An 18,480-nucleotide genomic window follows, 5' to 3' on the forward strand; every position below is an offset into this window, starting at 1 on the left:
GTGAACGCCAAAGTGGAAGGGCAAACTTTCCAAAGGCTTCTTGAGTCACTGAGTGGGCAGGATAACAGGGGCTCTGTCGGCAAGCACTTCTGCGAAAATAGTTGGGAACAGAAAAGCGGGCGAGCCGAATGATGTGAGTATGGACGTTTTCAACGACGACATTTTGGAGCAAATTCTTTTTTAAGAAAAATGATATTTTGTGGTTTCAACAATGACGCAGTTACAAAAAGTCTAACGAGGGCAAATCATGAAAAATGAACATTCTGAAAGAGCGAAAACAAATAGGTGCGACGTTATTACTTAAAATGTGTTTCATCCGACTTGATTTTGTGGAAAAGCTTAAAGTACAAACTGTGTGAAAGATAACGACTCGATTGTTTATCCATTTTGCCAGACAGCACTTTTGAGTAATGTCACAGAGTTAAGCACTGTTTTTTTTTAAAAAAAAATAAATAATATGTTTTAATATTTTCTAACTTTTTTGTAGCAGCATGGCCAGGGACGAAGACTTCGGGGAGGATTTTATCTATGACAGAATGCAGACGTTAGAGCGCGGACAGCCGGAAAATGGGAATTATCACCACGATGTGAAGTCGAGTGATCTCCATTCCCCCGACAAGGGGACCCCTTGTTTGACTTACAGAACCTGGATCTTCTCCTTGCTGACGGGGGTAAGGGTTCTGATCGCTGGCCTGGGGGGATGGGGTGAGGAGGAAGAAAACGTTGAGGACAATTGACAGTGAAAGGCACAAGGGGTGTTCATGTAATGATTGTACTAGAGTTGAATATGTTAACGCGTTAATACAATTTTTGTTTTTAAAAGAACGTGTCCTGGTGAAGCGCAAGATGCTAGGTTCACTACTATATAATACCTTCATGTGTTGAATGTCTTTATCCACCAGCTCTGAACTCTGGAGCTTGCAGCAGGCTGCAAGGCCACACATTATAGGGAACGTCCTATACAATAATAATATAGGGGTGGCTGTTTGGCACACATATAAGTCCGTTTCAAGTAATACCTTCATGTGATGAATCCACTGCGCCGTTGCTGCTTTTTTTTTTTATTATTTTTTAAATCACAATAGCTCTGAACTCCGGCACTTAACGCAGTGCTATAATAGAGCATATACCCAAAACTATAGTGCACTTGATGCATGCAGCATAGCAGCCGCAGTAGGAATGGCAATTGGCATTTGACATTGAGACAGTGGGTAAAAGATCTTGAAAGTGTAGCATCACTCCCATCACGATAGATGACTTTGAGTTTATTCCCCATCCAGTACAAACATTAAAACAAATAACAAAGCGCCCTCGCGGCAAAGGTTCCCTTTTAGTCCTATGCATTAAGGCTGAACATCATTATCAGAGCAGCCCAGCGTCAGTTCTCCCGGAAGTAGTCCAGGAATTCTGCCATGAAGATAAACAGACAGTTATTTATTTTTACTTCTCATATTGGAAGTTGTTCACACGGCTCACTAAGATTTTGTTTTTGGGCACTATCCATCTTTAATACTACACATCCTGCTAGACTTTTAATATAGGCCAACATCTACGTGATCAAATGTACACATTCTTTTGTGCTTTTTTAGCTTTATTTTACAAGCAGAGAAACTTAACTGGAAAAGTATGGAAGCATACAAAGCGGAAACATATGACATCATGCCTTCTAGCATTTATTTGAATGAGATGGTCGAGTTATATTACAATTCTGTGCCAAGTCTTGCCGTTCATCTGAAATAAAAACTTTAGTTCAGGCAAGAGATTTTGCAACGTGACCCCAGCCAGCTGGTTTCTCACGGGTAATATAGCTCAGTGGTAATGCGCTTGTCTTGGAAGAAAGATGGCGCAGACCAACACAGGCTCAAATCCCGGGTCCGCCCTTAGAAACCTCTTCTAAGAAACCAATTATACAAGGAGAGAGGTTTGTGCCATGCCTGACATCCCCTCTAACCAAGTTCACTCGCTATTTAGTAAGTGGCATCTGGTGAAATTCAGACAGTGGGCCTTGTTACAAGGTAGCCAGTAAAACCCACCAGTAGCCAGCGGGTTACCGGTAACCCTGTTACACTGTTACCGCCACCTGGCATCCCAGTGCTACCAGGATATCACAAGCGGCAGCGGCGGTACGGTAAATCCCCATGGAGTCCTATAGGTTGTTCACAGTGCCGCTGCTTCAGTGAAAAAGATGCCAGTAGGGGCCCTGAACTCTTGGCCGGTCCGGCCTGCCGGTAGTTCAGTGCCCCTAGCGGCAGACCTATAGTTTGGCAGTCCAGAAAGGGTGCTGGTACGTTGCTACTGACGCCTTTATTCCCAGACCGCCAAACTCCTAATGAGGGCCAGATTCAGCTGCCCATGTCAAGCGATCAAGTCTGGCAACCCCACTAGTTTGGAATGGGTGGCAGGGGTGGTTTCCCACTAATGAGTTGGAGTGAGGCTGAACATGCATGACACACACACATACACGTAATTGTCACTAGTTACATTTTATAGGACAATTTTCCAATTGTATATGTAAATTGACATTAAGACTAGTAGCAGTTCTCAATGCAATGAATGAGACATTCCAATATTTCAGAGGCCAGGGCATACCAGGGTATTACTCCACAGTGGGAAATCATGCAAGGACCAATCAGAAAACTGTGCACCGCCACACACAGTTGATTCACGGTAGACACGTATGTTGGGGTGACACCACTGAAGCAGTGTCAGGCCACTGTGGTACTAGCCATCTGGGAAAATGGCAGACATAAAGTTTATGCCATTGGAAAGCATACCCGGTTTATAACACATCCCACACATTGATATTATAAGTACACACAAGTGTTCAATACTGTGGCAGAGCGTGTTTTTGGCGTACCATCCTTGTTAATAAAATACAATCTGATGTACTAGTAAATATAATTAATTCAGACTTGCTTTTAAAAGTAGCTAAGGTGCTACTCTGAGATGCCTGGTTACTTCCAAAGCATTTGTGAGTGTTTCTCAAAAAGTCCAGGGTCCTGGCAGTTCTATTGGGATGGCGTTCAAATATTATATGGTTTTAGCGGTATCAGGTAATAATATCGCCATATATATGGTCGCCGTAAATAATATCGCTGGGAAAATGTCATGGCGATATTATTTGGGTGACTATATATATATGGGGACAGGGGGGAAAAAATGTTTGGGGGCTGCGGGGGTGTCCCCCGCATGTTCCATGCAATAATGTCGCCACAAAAAACGGCAATTATTCGGCGATATTTTTGCATGGCGAGATTTTTGTGGCGACATTATTACATGGAACCGTTTTAGCTAATGATACGTCACTCAATGTGCTAACCTGGAATTGGCGCTGGTCAAATATACCACCAAGGGCTCAGTTATTCCCGAGGTTAGCTGACTGTGCCAGCCTGTCATTTCCCACATTGCCATTCCACTACATATTGCCCGGGTTAAGCACATGGTCATGCCAGAGCAGTGATCACAATAAATTACAATGCCAAATTCACACTGTCTTGCGAAAACAGCTCTGCGTCACCCCCTCTCGCAAATGATCTACTAATACGTTTTTAATTTTCTGCACCGATTTATTTTGATCCGTTGTCATGGGGCCCCTAAAAGGAGTGGGGCCCATAGGCCAGTGACTACTTGGCCTAATGGATAATTCGGCACCGACTCTTACGTCCTGTTCCCCTTTTTTCATACAGTCCAGCGATTCATTCAAAGTAAATGCTACCAGAGCTAGTTTTTACAGCAGAATAGAATCCTCAAAAATGTCTGACTCGTGTAGAGTGGTGCACCTGTGTGTAGCCTCGCCCCAACACTAGTGCTTGTCTCTGCGTCAGATGTACTAGACGCAGGGTTATCCAATTTCAGGCCTCGAGGGCCGGAATTCTGACGGGTTTTCAGGATATCCCTCATTAATATTCATGAGAATTTAGAATCATTGTATACAAATGTATCTCCTGAGAAGCTGGACAACACTGCTAGAGTCACCAGCATGCGGTGTAGCATTCACTTGCCTTTTATTTCCTCACATATTTTGTCAGCTCGTTCTTTTTCGCCCTCAAGTAATGGAACAATGCAGTGGTTCGTCCATCACGCCCGCCCCCTCCTCCAGTTTTTTTGTCCTGCGTCAGCAGGGACCAGCAGGCCCCCCACACACAGTTAGATTGGAGTGTCTGCAGGTGGTGGTATGCTTTTTTTTTGTCCAATTGGCCTGAAGCTGCAACGCTGAAAGGCCTGTTCTCCCGTCCTCCCGCTCAGCACCAAAACGACTTTCCAAACCCAAAGAAGTAGCAGCAACAGAGACGTCAATTCACCGAAATACCAAGGGTAGCAGGCGTGACATCAATGCCATCCCAGGATGTGACATCACACAACCTATGACCATGCCGGTCCGATAGCACAACGAGTAGAGCGCTGGCTTTGACATCTGAATCTACCTGCCTCTACTCTCCGCCCCCTGCAACTAATCCAGAACAGGACTGCAAGACTTGTCCTTGGCCTCAGGCCCTGGGATTGTATTTCTCCAGCTCTGAAATCACTCTACTGGCTCCCAGTGGATGCAAGGATTAAATTCAAAACCCTCTGCATTGTCCACAAGGCTTTCTGGGGCCTGGGTCCAAAATACCTTCAGCTATCCCTCCGCAAATACCTCCCCTCTCGAGCTCTTCGCTCCTCTACCTCCAACTCCCTCAGGGTCAGTCGTTTTTCAAAGAAACGAGCTGGGATTAGATCTCTGTCTTTGGCTGAGGCCTCCCTCTGGAACAGCCTCCCTGCCACTCTAAAACTTGAGGAGGACCATCTCCGGTTCCGGAAGCACCTCAAGACCTTCCTCTTTTCTTCTGCCTTCGCTACCCCGCTCCTCTGCTGATCTGTTCTCTCTTGGCACCATGCACCTGGCCACCCCTCTGTCCTCCGGGCCAAGGTTCCTGCTCACCCTGCCACCCTCCCGCACTGCCTCCGGGCCACCCCTTGCACTGGGGTCTGTATCTGTACCCATGCAGCCCCCCCCCTTTTTCTTCCTGAACTTATCAGACCTACCCTGTCTGCTGCCTTAAACCTAGCACTTGCAAATTGCTGGCTGCATTACCACTGTTTGTTGCCTTTATTATTTATTTATTGTTATTTATCAGTTTCTCCTTTGCTTCGCACTTTCCACTTCTCCCTCCTTCCATGCACTTTTCCCGTCCCCCTCTCCCATGCACTTGCGCGTTCTCAATGTCAATGGGCCTAGTAAGATCGCTGTTTTTTTCTTCCCTGTTCCCCTCCCTTGCCCTGCCACGCTCTGAAACACTTGTGTACGAGCGCGGAAGGAATAAAATATCAATGAATCTGTGCAGAGCCTACTGACGCAGGTTCGAATCCTGGAAGGGCCGAACTCAGCCTTTCATCCTTCTGAGGTCGAAAAATGAGCACCACACACCATGGGTAATAATAAGCAGCGCTCAGATACCAGAGGGTTCGTAGAGCTATATACATGATAAATTATGATATGTATTATTATTATTTGACCCTAGGGACATCACAAGAAGCATTCAGCTACACAAAAATAATAAATGTAAGAGTGACAAATTAACAATCGGCTAAGTACAAACAACTAGGGTGGGACTCGATAAGTGAGAGGTTCACACAAAAGAAGCCTTTTACGCCAGAGCCACAGCCCCCTACTGCCATTTTATGCTAATGATAGCCTCCCACACCAGGTGTAATGAGCATATGCTAAATAGAGCCCCACACTCCATGGTGAGGCCATAACCCGCCGAGTGTAGTCTCATATATGCGGGTACTGCTAATGTCTCCTAGTTATATAGTCATAACATGAAATCACGTGTCCAGGTGTTGCAACATATGCAAAGTGCAGTCTTAATAGCCTAGTAATGGCAGTTAATGCCTCATATACCTGGCTTAGTCAACATATTTAAGAGAAAGCCTCACATGTCCAAGTGCTGCTGATATTTGCTAAGCGCAGCCACACGTGTACAGTCATCATGTGTACGGTATAGCCTGGAAGCAGGGCTGGCCTATAGGGGACTCTGCAGATTTCCTGGTAGGCCTCTGCACTGTGGGCAGGGGTGGACTGGCCAATAGGGAACTCTGGAGATTTCCTGGTAGGCCTCTGCAGTGTGGGCAGGGGTGGACTGGCCTGTTGAGGACTCTGGAGATTTCCCGGTAGGCCTCTGCACTGTGGGCATGTGGGTACTGGCCTATAGAGAACTCTGGAGATTTCCCAGTAGGCCTCTGCACTGTGGGCAGGGGTGGACTGGCCAATAGGGAACTCTGGAGATTTCCTGGTAGGCCTCTGCAGTGTGGGCAGGGGTGGACTGGCCTGTTGAGGACTCTGGAGATTTCCCGGTAGGCCTCTGCACTGTGGGTAGGTGGGTACTGGCCTATAGAGAACTCTGGAGAATTCCCAGTAGGCCTCTGCACTGTGGGCAGGGGTGGACTGGCCAATAGGGAACTCGGGAGATTTCCTGGTAGGCCTCTGCAGTGTGGGCAGGGGTGGACTGGCCTGTCGAGGACTCTGGAGATTTCCCGGTAGGCCTCTGCACTGTGGGCATGTGGGTACTGGCCTATAGAGAACTCTGGAGATTTCCCAGTAGGCCTCTGCACTGTGGGCAGGGGTGGACTGGCCAATAGGGAACTCGGGAGATTTCCTGGTAGGCCTCTGCAGTGTGGGCAGGGGTGGACTGGCCTGTCGAGGACTCTGGAGATTTCCCAGTAGGCCTCTGCACTGTGGGCATGTGGGTACTGGCCTATAGAGAACTCTGGAGATTTCCCAGTAGGCCTCTGCACTGTGGGCAGGGGTGGACTGGCCAATAGGGAACTCTGGAGATTTCCTGGTTGGCCTCTGCAGTGGGGGCAGGGGTGGACTGGCCTATAGAGAACTCTGGAGATTTCCCGGTAGACCTCTATGTACCAAAATCTGGATCTCTGTAGCCCTCCCACCACTCTTACCTCAAGTGGCTTTTCAAGCGTCATCTACGTGCTGGCGGGCAAAGCAAAGGGGGACTTTGTTGGACCTCCTGTAAGATTGGGGAAAACAACGGTGTCCTTTCAAAGTACTTGTGCAACTTCCAGTACGAATTGCAAGCTTACAGATACTGTTGTACGTTATTTATCTGTCGTTATTACAACAAATTAAATTACTTCATGGCAGCTTACTTCGCTGCAGTCCCCCCCTCCCGATTAACTTTATGGGAGCGTTTCCCCATGCCCCCACTTCCCTTACCGCCCCTACCTCCCAGCCCCCCCTTATGTCCTTTAACCATTAAATACATATATCCAATTTGAAGTAATTCCAAGTAATTGTAACAAAGTTAAATACTGCAAAGTAATTTACTTCGCTAAAACAACGGGAGACCATTATAAGACTACAGTAAAGTACTTTGAAAGTGGTGCTTTTTAGCATAGACTCCTTCTACACAGATGGAAAGCTACCTAGGACGAGGCATTGCAGAGCTGCATACTGTTTTACAGACTGACTCTGACATTGTCTTTATGTTGTAATTAAGGAAATGCTCATTCATTCCGAATCTTTGTTACCTTTTGGGAATTGTAGTTTTTCATTTCCCATTATAAATCAAGGACTACAAGTCCCAGAATGCACAGAGAAAAGCAGTACTGGATAAGCAATTCCCGAACGACGTGGTGCATGTAGACAGCAGCAAATGTATACTTACAAAACATATATATGATATGAACTCAATCAGGTCCTATCTTGCAAAGAAATATTTTCCCCAACACACATTACTGATTGATGTTTGAAAAACAAGCAGCATCTTTTAAATGTGCCACGTGAAGCTCGGAAAAAGCTATACTGCCATTGCATACATGGGAATGTGCGCTAGGGCTTGTGGGAAGCTGCTGCCTGCCTTTCAAAAGTGATGAAGAAGTACAACCAGGGCTCATTTATTAGGGATGATTGATCCCAAGTGCCCTTCAAGTGCCCTTCAAGTGCTACCGCCTCACCACACACAAATGAAAGCAAAAACATTCAATCACTTCCTTGCATTGTGCTTCATGCCGGACTCCAGCCTCTAAGCCCCAGCCAATATTGATTACAGGACCAGAGCATTGCCCCTGAGATATCCTTCCCGGTGTACCTTAAAGGGGTAGTTCGCTCAGAAATGTTATGCTTTCAAACGATTTCCCATATAAAAAAACATATTAGGATTATTTTTACAGAAAGCTCCTATTTATTTATTTATTTATAGCATTTGTTATACGCCCAAACCCGGAAAGGTATCACGGCGTAGGTAAAATATGCGGGGCATCACACACACCTGCACCGTGCTTACCTTCATTGCTAAAGTCCGGGGTTGTGTCTGCCTGTTTTTGTCCATGGTAACTGGTCGTTGGGAGGACCCGTATTTAACGCTGCAACGAGCCCCACCGGCGTGAGAAGCAGCTGCCGTCGTGCAGGAATCTCGTCCGGGAACGCGGCGCAAAAGCTCCCAGTAGGGCCGACTTTGTGTCTTGGACATGCCCCACTCATCCGGAGACAGATTTTTTAGTTAACTTCCAGGCATGACACACCTGTCTTCAATGATGGGGGTAAGTCCAATACATCATATGTGAAATGCTTCCACAGTCGCTGCGGCGCCTCATCTCTGGTGGTGCCTCCAAGCCTTGGAATGCCTGCATCCTTCACAGCCCTCTGTTCCTCATAGGGACAAAAGGTCCAACCGTGCAAAAAGCCCGAAAAATGCTACCACCAAAGGATTGGACACCAAAAGATCGAACCTTTGGTGGTAGCATTGTAGGTAAGTATATAAAAGAAAGACTGCGGGGGCTGCAGCGGTGTCCCCCGCAACACCCAGCTCACTATACTTTATAGTATAGTGAGCGGGTTGTTGCCGGGGACGGGGGACAACCCCGCAGCACACCTGAAAAAAAAAACAGGGGCTGTGGGGGTGTTCCCCGCAACCAGGGGTGTTGCTAGGTCTGGAAAAGACCCGGGGCTACGCAGATGTCTGAGCTGTCAGGACTGGGGGCTAGCTAGCCTTTTGGTTGTAGCTGCTGAGATTCTATCTGGGGCAACAACCAAAAGATCAGGGGCTATAGCACTCTTAGCCCCCCCCTAGCAACGCCTCTGCCCGCAACACGGGGGAAGTGAGCGGGGGTTGCGGGGGAACACCCAGCAGCTTCCGAAAAAAAAAAAGAAAAGAAAAGGACCCTGCGGCGCCAGTTCCCCCGATCATGGAAGTGAAAAGGAACTGGCACCGCAGGGACACAGCCTGAAGAAAAGGTAAGTAGGGTTTGGTTATGTTGGGGGTGTGGGTGGGGGGGGTATCGTGGGTGTGTTGTGGGTGGGGGGCTGTGGGTATGTAGGGGTTTTGAACGTGTGTTTGCAAAGGAAATGTACAAACCTTTTGTGGTTCGTACATTTCACATGCGAACATTTCGGCTGCAGCAAAATCCCCCGTGGTCGGACCACGTAGATCCCCTCATAGTAATGATGGCTACTTCGTCATCAATGGTAGTTACAGCTATCCCTCCTGGATCCCCCTCCTGTGAACGTGGATAACCGGACGGAAGCAATGAAGTAGATGACTCAGAGGAAGAAAGCCACTATCTATTTATTTATTTATTTATTTATTAAATTTAGAGAACGCACAAACAGCCGCAGGCATCGAGGCGCTGTTACAAGAAGACAACTTAGTTACATGGAGCGTAAAGTGTATATATAGTGGGGATAAGGGGTTAATACAGGTGAGGACGAGGTTGGGATGGGTTAACAAAATGGGGAAATGAAGGTTTGGGGGGGTGATCCCTTGATGAGCACTTGACGTTCAGTCATCTAGGTTATTCTCAGGATTACTTGAAGATGACTATGGCATCAAGGAAGAGTTCCATTAGGGACCAGTACCGGGGCAAATTGATTTACCACTGATGTCTCCACTGGCTCCTGTAATAGGTCAGAAGAAGCAGGCGGACCAAATGGTGGCATTCTTACTATTCCTTTACTTAAAATATTACGAAAAAGGGCCTATATTTCCCTATCACAAAGGTTTTCCCTACCTATCATAAAATAACTATGCAGCTTGTTGTCAGTATGGCAGTCAAAAGTAATGATCCGCCCTCCGTCAAAACGTTCATATTGTAACCCTACCACTAGTTAAATACCGAAGGAAACGAGAGGGGTCCAGGAGAATGACTCCCTTCTCCTGGACAGGATTCATCCAGTCGTAATAGTCTATTTTCTATTTTTACTTCTTTGTAACCATGGAAATCAAATACTTTCATTCTTCTATGAGATTCTTCCACCTTTTTCGGCTTTCACCTTAAGGCTTTCACTGGAGTTACTTGGTCTCTCACAACAGGGTTTTTACCCTTATCCCTTTTGGATTCTTGTAGTGTCCCTAGATTGCTTTCTGTCTATGAATTATACTACAACCACTATGTGGACTTAATGAACTGTAGTTCCCCCTCTTTAAAGTATTCACAACCCCTGGGATGAATATGATGAGTATCTTTGTACACATCACTTTCTTTTAGGTATTCACGGCCACTGGGATGAGTTTGATAACTCCCTGTATTTGCTTCACTCTCTGTAAGGTATTCACAACCACTGGGACAAGAATGAGGAGTCCCCTTATACTCTTCACTTTCTTTATGGTATTCACAACCACTGGGACAAGAATGAGGAGTCCCCTTATACTCTTCACTTTCTTTATGGTAGTCACAACCACTGGGACAAGAATGAGGAGTCCCCTTATACTCTTCACTTTCATTATGGTAGTCACAACCACTGGGACAAGAATGAGGAGTCCCCTTATACTCTTCACTTTCTTTATGGTAGTCACAACCACTGGGACAAGAATGAGGAGTCCCCTTATACTCTTCACTTTCTTTATGGTAGCCACAACCACTGGGACAAGAATGAGGAGTCCCCTTATACTCTTCACTTTCTTTATGGTAGCCACAACCACTGGGACAAGAATGAGGAGTCCCCTTATACTCTTCACTTTCTTTATGGTAGCCACAACCACTGGGACAAGAATGAGGAGTCCCCTTATACTCTTCACTTTCTTTATGGTAGTCACAACCACTGGGACAAGAATGAGGAGTCCCCTTATACTCTTCACTTTCTTTATGGTAGTCACAACCACTGGGACAAGAATGAGGAGTCCCCTTATACTCTTCACTTTCTTTATGGTATTCACAACCACTGGGACAAGAATGAGGAGTCCCCTTATACTCTTCACTTTCTTTATGGTAGGCACAACCACTGGGACAAGAATGAGGAGTCCCCTTATACTCTTCACTTTCTTTATGGTAGTCACAACCACTGGGACAAGAATGAGGAGTTCCCTTATACTCTTCACTTTCTTTATGGTAGTCACAACCACTGGGACAAGAATGAGGAGTCCCCTTATACTCTTCACTTTCTTTATGGTATTCACAACCACTTGGACAAGAATGAGGAGTCCCCTTATACTCTTCACTTTCTTTATGGTAGTCACAACCACTGGGACAAGAATGAGGAGTCCCCTTCCACAAGCACTGGGACAGGTTTGAGGAGTCCCTTTTTATTCTTCACTTTCTTTAAAGTATTCACAACCAGTGGGGCAAGTATGATTAGGTCCCTGAGGCTTTCCCTGGAGTGTTCCCCTCCTGGGGCTCCCACCTCTCCTATTTTCTCGATTCTGCTGGATTGGCATCACTGGTTCTTCCTGTGGGGTCTGGCTGCCTCTTATGTCTTCTGCGCATCTAGGGGGCCTTCTCCCTCTCTCAACACCAGTGAGCAGCTCCATTCAGCCTTTTTGATTGTGGTCTCAGCGTTGTTTGAGGACCAGCAGGTCCACCTATTCAGACTCATGCCACCGCCTCGATTCTCATTCTTGGGCATACACATTTTGGCTCTTTGCCCTCTCTGTGCTGCTTCCGCCTCGTGATCGCCGGCATCCTCTTGACCGAGGACTTCCCATGGCTCATGGTCTCTCGCCAGCTTTGAACCTCCTGGTTTCCACCAACAGCATACGTTGGTCCTTCCTCTGTTTTTAAGGTGACGTACTGAACCCTCCCCAGCCTATAACCACAGTCCTTTGTCTCTCTCATGAGCGCTCTTCCTCACTCGCTCAATCTTCTTAGTCCCAGTATGGTTGGCTGACAGCCACTGGGTAATCTCTATTTCTGCCTCTTCTTCTTCTCAGTATATTTGTTTGTCTGATGGTGAGTTGGTATGACATAACAGTAACAAACATTGGTTTGTGGAAGATATTTCTTCTAAAGCATTGATGGTTTCAATGGTTCTTCATAAAGGGAGTTAAGGTGTTCCTTGACAGAATGGGAGTCCTTGTCCCCAAGACAGGAGTCTCTCACTGTGTGGTCCTGTTTACTACCAACCCTGGGGCGAATGTTGCGTAGTGGGCTCACCTCTGTAGCCTCACAGAAAAGGGTTCCCCTCTGAGGAGAAGTGACGAGATCTTGTGAATCGTCACACTCCATATAAAGATAAAAAAGGATGGTGAAGAGGTTTTACCCATTTCACAGGCTGCAATACGGATCTGTTGGGGCCAATCTGGGAAAGCAGATGTCTGCGGGTGGAGTAGGATGGGAACAATTGTAGGACTGCAAAATGGAATCCTACTGCACTGCACTCCACTCCACCCGACCCTTGGATGATAATTGATGGGATGCAGAAGGCATCCTTACCCCGCAGGGCTCAGGGTAAGGCCCCTTGGAGTCCAGTAACCCCCTTAACATATTCAAGCAAAGGTTCAATAAGGTTCTGTCTCTCCCAATGGGATCATCAGGGCTACCCGCACTAGAGGTTAGAGTGGCCTGCATTGAGGCCCCTACACCCACCTAGGACCTCCACAAATAGTTGTAGTCTTTCCACCAGAAATTAGACCAGACCTATTCTGCCACTGAGAATTGGCTTCAGCAGAGCGCTGACAGTCACTGTTGTTAGGCAGACGAGCGTGGTACTGAGGGGACATTTAGGGGATTCTTTATAGTCATGCGGGGACGTTATAAGCAAGTTCGTGAAATGGCAGTGCTGGGATAAACCTATTTTTCCATCACACAGTATTATTGAAAGCAGAAAATCAGTACTCCAAGCCCAGTACCACCAGCATCACTGTATTGACCAACAAAGAGAATTATTTTTACAACCTACTGTGTACATTATTTCCTTTACAAAAAGATATCATTCCTGCGAGTTACAAACCCACAAAAGATCATTAATTCCCAATGATGTGTGTTGTCCAAAAGGCCAAGAAACAGAAGTGAACATGAACAGCTACTTCATTTGAGTTCACCATACTCCCAAATGATGTCAGACCTTGAACAATTGTGCTCTGCTCTTGCATTTAACATGAGTTGATCAAAAGGAGACAGTCGCATGCGAGTTGTCCTTCCATGCCCTGTTGAACAGAAATGCTTTCAGTTCTTTCATCCTTTTTAGAAGCCTGCTTAAGGTCAGGTCGGCTCAAAACACAAAGGATGCTGTGATTACAACTCAAACGCTCTGTGAAGCAGCCAAGTCAGGGACTAATGTGAATAGTATGTGTTAGGGAGAATTCTCTGTTTAGGCTGAATTTCCCTACCTAGTGAGTCCCCCAGCAGCTTTGCTGGATTTCTGGGGTTTCTTTTTTTTCTCCTGCCAAGAGTGAGACTCTTTTACCCTCACTCTTGGACATGTTGAAGTGTGTTTTCTTGGTTAAACCTTGTGTTGAATGGGCTATGGGGTCTTTTACTCCATAGGGCCTCATGTATTTTTGTGATGTGGGTTACACAGCACCCTCTGTGCCGTGACCCAGGGGTGTCCTAGGGACTCCCCAACATAGACTCCATACCCTGGGACTGACTACTGTCTCCCAGGGCATGTAAAGTCACCAAAGACTTTGCTAGTCTTGAATCCTGAACAGAACCAGTACAAACCATCATATTGTGGACGTACTGGCTGGGGCAATTCGATTGCCCCAGGGTCTGTTAGTCGAGGGGGCACGTCTCCGTCCCCCCTGATCGAGTTTTGGCTGGTGGCAGTGGAAACTACTTTTTATATTCGACCGCGAATATTTCCCTATGGGATTTCCCATTGTTTTAGGCTAACACATTTAATTATTTATTTACGGTAGCCTTAAACATACCGCCGGTTTATATATTTATTATTATAACTCCGGTTGGGACTTTTTGCCAAAACTTGATTCAAAAATGGCGTTGGCGTTCGCCTCTGTAACTCTGACCCAAAGTGGAGCCCTTTGTTCCACTTTTGGCGGGCTTCTCCACAGAAGCCCTCCAAAGTGGTGCCACTCTGTCTGGGGTACTTAGGAGGGGTGGAGGGGGATTTAGGCACCCTGGACTGAGTTACCTTGGTAACTCAAGTCGCACTCCGTCCTGATTGGCCCAAGTGGTGAGCCGGCCGGCTCACCACTTAGCATGTTTGAGTGACAGCTAGGCTGGGTGAATGGGGGTTTGCTGCATAAAAGCAGGGCTTTGGGGACTGGAACTTCAGAAGTCGCCACAGGACCAAGAATCCGACGAGGGAAGAGCTGAGCCGACCTGCTTCGACGACACCACCCGGTGGAGCCCTGCTGAACCGTCTCACCACTTTTCCCGACGACCGAGGAGAACTCTTAACGGAGTGGCTCCTTCCCTTGACTGGTGGGGACAACCAGTTTTCGCCTTCTTTTCGCTTCTCGAGGTATCTCGTGGCCGCCTTGCCAGTGCCAAGCACCCCGGCAACCGGAACCCCACCACTTTTACCCCAACCACGAAAGTCGGTACAACCCTTTAACCGGAGGACTCCTCGGCTGGTTTCTTCCCGTGCAGTGCAACGACCTTCTTCTTCTGCTCTTCAGCGAGAACTTCTTCTCCCCTGACCGACGTCGAGCCTTGCTGCCACTGCCTGGAACAACTGCCACCGCTGGAGGATCCTTTCCGCTTAAGGTACCGTGTTCCGCCTGGCTTCCCTTGCTACCGACTGTACGGGGTAGATTTAGCCCCCGGCTTTCGACCCTGGGAGTGCCTGGGACACCCTGGCTAAACTTTTTAAACCACTCTAAACTCTTTCTAACTCTTTGCAAGACTTTGAATCCCTAATAACAGTGTGATCTTGGGCACATTTTCGCTCCGGCTACTCTAAGAGTGGGCCCTGCCTAGTGACTTTTGCTCACCTGTGACTTTGTGCTTCTTTGAGCCTATTGCAAGTGTTCTGGACCTTAGAGTGGTGTGTTTAACCCATAGCTGTTTCTTTTTACCCCTTTCTTGAACCTACTAGAGTGTCATCTAACGTTAAGCGCTCACCTCTGTTTTAATTATGTGGTGTTAACTTAGAGTTGTCTAGATAGGAGTAAGGGTTGAAACTGCTTTCATTATAACTGTGTTTGAAGTGTTTTTACTATATTTTGCTAGAGTGATTTCAACTTATGTGTTCTTGAAAATAAATAACTATATACTTTTGAAACCAAGCTCTGGTCAGTGTTTGCTTGTGCTATTGTGTCTGAGTACATATTGTGTATACTTTGCATACTGCCTAACTCTTCTTGAGGGAAGTCTGACTGCTCAGCCACAGCTACCAGGTAAATCTGGGTGGTGCGGACTGCTACCAAGTGGGTTTACTGCTATACCTGTAGTCTTAAATCTTTTGCAGTGTTCCCCAAGGGAACTGCACAGGTTTCTGCCTAACACTGGTGTACAGCGGTGGGATTTGTATTAAGTATACATTTTATTGTGCTTTAGATACCTTAGTGCAACTAACCACAAAGCTTAGCACTGAAAAAGTAAACCTCTAACATGTCAGTTATAGAAAGCTATAGTCAAGAGTCCCTTGCAGCCAAAACTGCTGATTGTTTAAGAGCGCTCTGTAAACATAAGGATCTCCTGACTAAGGGCAAGAAAATGGAGCTGATTGAAAGATTGTTAGCTAACCAAAGTCTGGGTGATGGTTCAGAGGAACCTATCACTCCAGCAACTGTAGATGACAGTATTGAAGTTAACATGGAGCAAAATGTTGATGATTCTGAGGAAGAGTCAGAAGAGGAGGGTGAGGCTGTTGTAACTGTCCCCCCTAGGCCTCTGCCTGCTCTACCTGCTGTACCTACTGGACCTTTACCAGGTCCCACATTTAGTCCTCAGTACTTTGAACTGGAGAAAATGAAGCTAGAATTGGAGTATAAGAAACTTAATGCTCAAACTGACAAAGAACTAAGGCTAAGGGAAATGGAGCTCAAGTATGACTTAGAAATGAAGAAATTATCTGTTGAGAATGTTTCTCTCTCTGGCTCCTCTAGAAGTTCCAGTCCTAAAAGACCCCGGATGCCTAAAGAATTGATTGGTATGTATGAGCCTAAGTTGGATGTGTTGGATTGGTTGTCTCTGTTTGAATATAATCATGGGCTCCAGAACATCACAGGAAATGACTTACTCACCTGGTTGTTCTCTAGGCTTCCCCCTGTTGCAACTGATGTGGTAATGGAGATGGGGGAGGAGGATAGGAAGGACTATGAATGTGTGAAACTAGCTTTGATAGCTAGGTTTGGGAAGACCCCTTCCCAGTATCTTAAGAGGTTTAGGAGCCTCAAAAAGCATGATGGTACCCCTTGGGCTACCTGGGTGAGTGAATGTTCGAAAAACTTAGAGGGATGGATTAAGGGTAACAAGGTGAACACTTATGAAGGTATGAAGAATTTGTTTATGTTGGAGACTATTTATGATGCCTGCTCTCCTGAGCTCAGACAACACTTGGCTGATTCCAGGGAATTAGATTCCCGGAAACTAGCTAAGGCTGCTGACTTGTGGGTTGCCAACAGGGCCACTCACAAGGATTCTGGGGTAACTCAGAAGAAGGATGGGGAAAAACAGCCTAAAAAGGACTCCAAAGAGAATTCTAATACTACAAATTCCAAAGAGGGCCCCAAACAAAACTATAAGGGTAAGCCACAAGGGAAACCAAATCAGGCTAGTGTACCTCCTGGTCCCAGACCAGAAGGAGGTCAGAACAAGCCTCCATTCCAGCGAGCCTTTGGCTCATGCTTTGTTTGTAAGGCTACTGACCATGTGAAAGGAGATCCCAGATGTAAGGGTAAACCTTCAGGGGTCCAGCTTGCCTCCTTAGCCTTCGCTCCAGAAGAGGAAGTACATATGGCAAGTGGAAACTTTCTATTACTAGCTGATGAACCCACTGGAGTCTCAGCTAGTGTTTCTTTAGTCTCTCTGGGGTTGTGGGAACAACAGAATTTAGATGTCTATAACTCTATCCCAGATAATACTAAAGAGTATTATAAGGACAGTGTCCAGGTGAATGGTCAGGAGACTCCTGCCATTAGGGACACTGGAGCCAGCATAACTGTGGTGGATGAATCATTTTTCAAGGCAGAGGATGTTGCTAAGGCACCCAAATGCCTCACCAAGTTAGCTGGTGGGCCTGTGCAGATGTGTCCCCAGTTACCAGTTCTCATCCAATGTAATGATATGGCTGTAAAAATACCTGTCAGTGTACAATGTGAAGTGCCAGGTAGGGTTCTGTTGGGTAATGACCTCAAAGCTCTTGGAGTTGTATCTCATACCCCCAGACCCCCTAGCAAAAGGTTACAGGAACTCACAAAACCTGCAAGAGAGAAAACCCTGAGAGGGTTATCTCAGGAGATGATGACAGAAATCACTCCTCTCGCACTGGAGCAACTTACTGCAGTAACTACCAGATCAGGAGCAAAGGGGCAACCCAAGACTCCTAGGAAAAAGCCAGCAGCAAGCACTCCAGTGCTCCCAACAAGGACTTCCCCTAGGTTGTCCAAAGTTACACCTGTAACTCCACCTCCAGCTGAGGCTGAGAGGGAGGTACAACCCTGTGTGGTTGAGCTAGACTCTGAGGAAGAGCTAGAAGGAGGCCCCAACCTTATTGGAGATTTGGACCCTGAGGAACATCCTGAGCTGCAGTCTTTACTGGCAGAAGGTGGGCCTAGCAGGGCAGCTTTTCGTAAGGGGCAAAGAGAATGTCCAACTCTGGAAGGTCTCCGCCACCAGGCAGCTTCTCAAGCTGATGGGCAAGAGCCTGGGAAGTATAGGTTACACTGGGAAGATGGCCTCTTCTACAGTGAACCCACTGAGTCTGAACCTGGAGACTACAAACGCCTTGTAGTCCCACAAGAGAACAGACAACAGTTCTTACAACTAGCCCATGAGATACCTTTGGCTGGTCACTTGAGTTTCAAGAAGACCAAGGAAAGGCTCTCACTCTACTTTTATTGGCCAAAGATGGGGGCTGAAGTAGATAGATATTGTAAGAGCTGCCATACCTGCCAGACTTCTGGTAAGGTTGGTTCCAAGAATGTGGCACCTTTAGTGCCTCTCCCAGTTGTGGGAGTCCCATTTGAGAGGGTAGGGATTGACATTGTTGGTCCCCTTGATCCTCCAACCTCCTCAGGCAACAGGTTTATCCTTGTTGTAGTAGACCATGCTACTAGGTACCCTGAGGCAATTCCTATGAGGACTGTTACAGCTCCGGCTGTGGCTAAGGCCCTCCTTGGTATTTTTACCAGGGTTGGGTTT

General features: G+C 46.7%; 1 protein-coding gene across 6 annotated transcripts in view; it reads left to right on the plus strand.

The window, feature by feature from the left end:
- Window positions 1-18,480, plus strand: part of MLC1 (modulator of VRAC current 1) — a 103,855-nt gene continuing 85,375 nt past the window's right edge. For 2 of the 6 annotated variants that reach the window (XM_069627866.1, XM_069627867.1), the window contains exons 1-2: window positions 154-285; window positions 488-671. In XM_069627866.1, the coding sequence (XP_069483967.1) occupies window positions 248-285; window positions 488-671 (222 nt within the window). In that variant the 5' untranslated portion in view covers window positions 154-247. Of the gene's footprint in view, window positions 134-153; window positions 286-487; window positions 672-18,480 lie in introns of those variants that run through there. The other 4 variants (XM_069627864.1, XM_069627865.1, XM_069627862.1 and 1 more) reach the window with 4 other exon arrangements.

This window comes from Ambystoma mexicanum, chromosome 12 (genome assembly GCF_040938575.1).
Source record: "Ambystoma mexicanum isolate Mex_15411 chromosome 12, UKY_AmexF1_1, whole genome shotgun sequence".
NCBI classification, from domain to species: Eukaryota; Metazoa; Chordata; class Amphibia; order Caudata; family Ambystomatidae; genus Ambystoma; species Ambystoma mexicanum.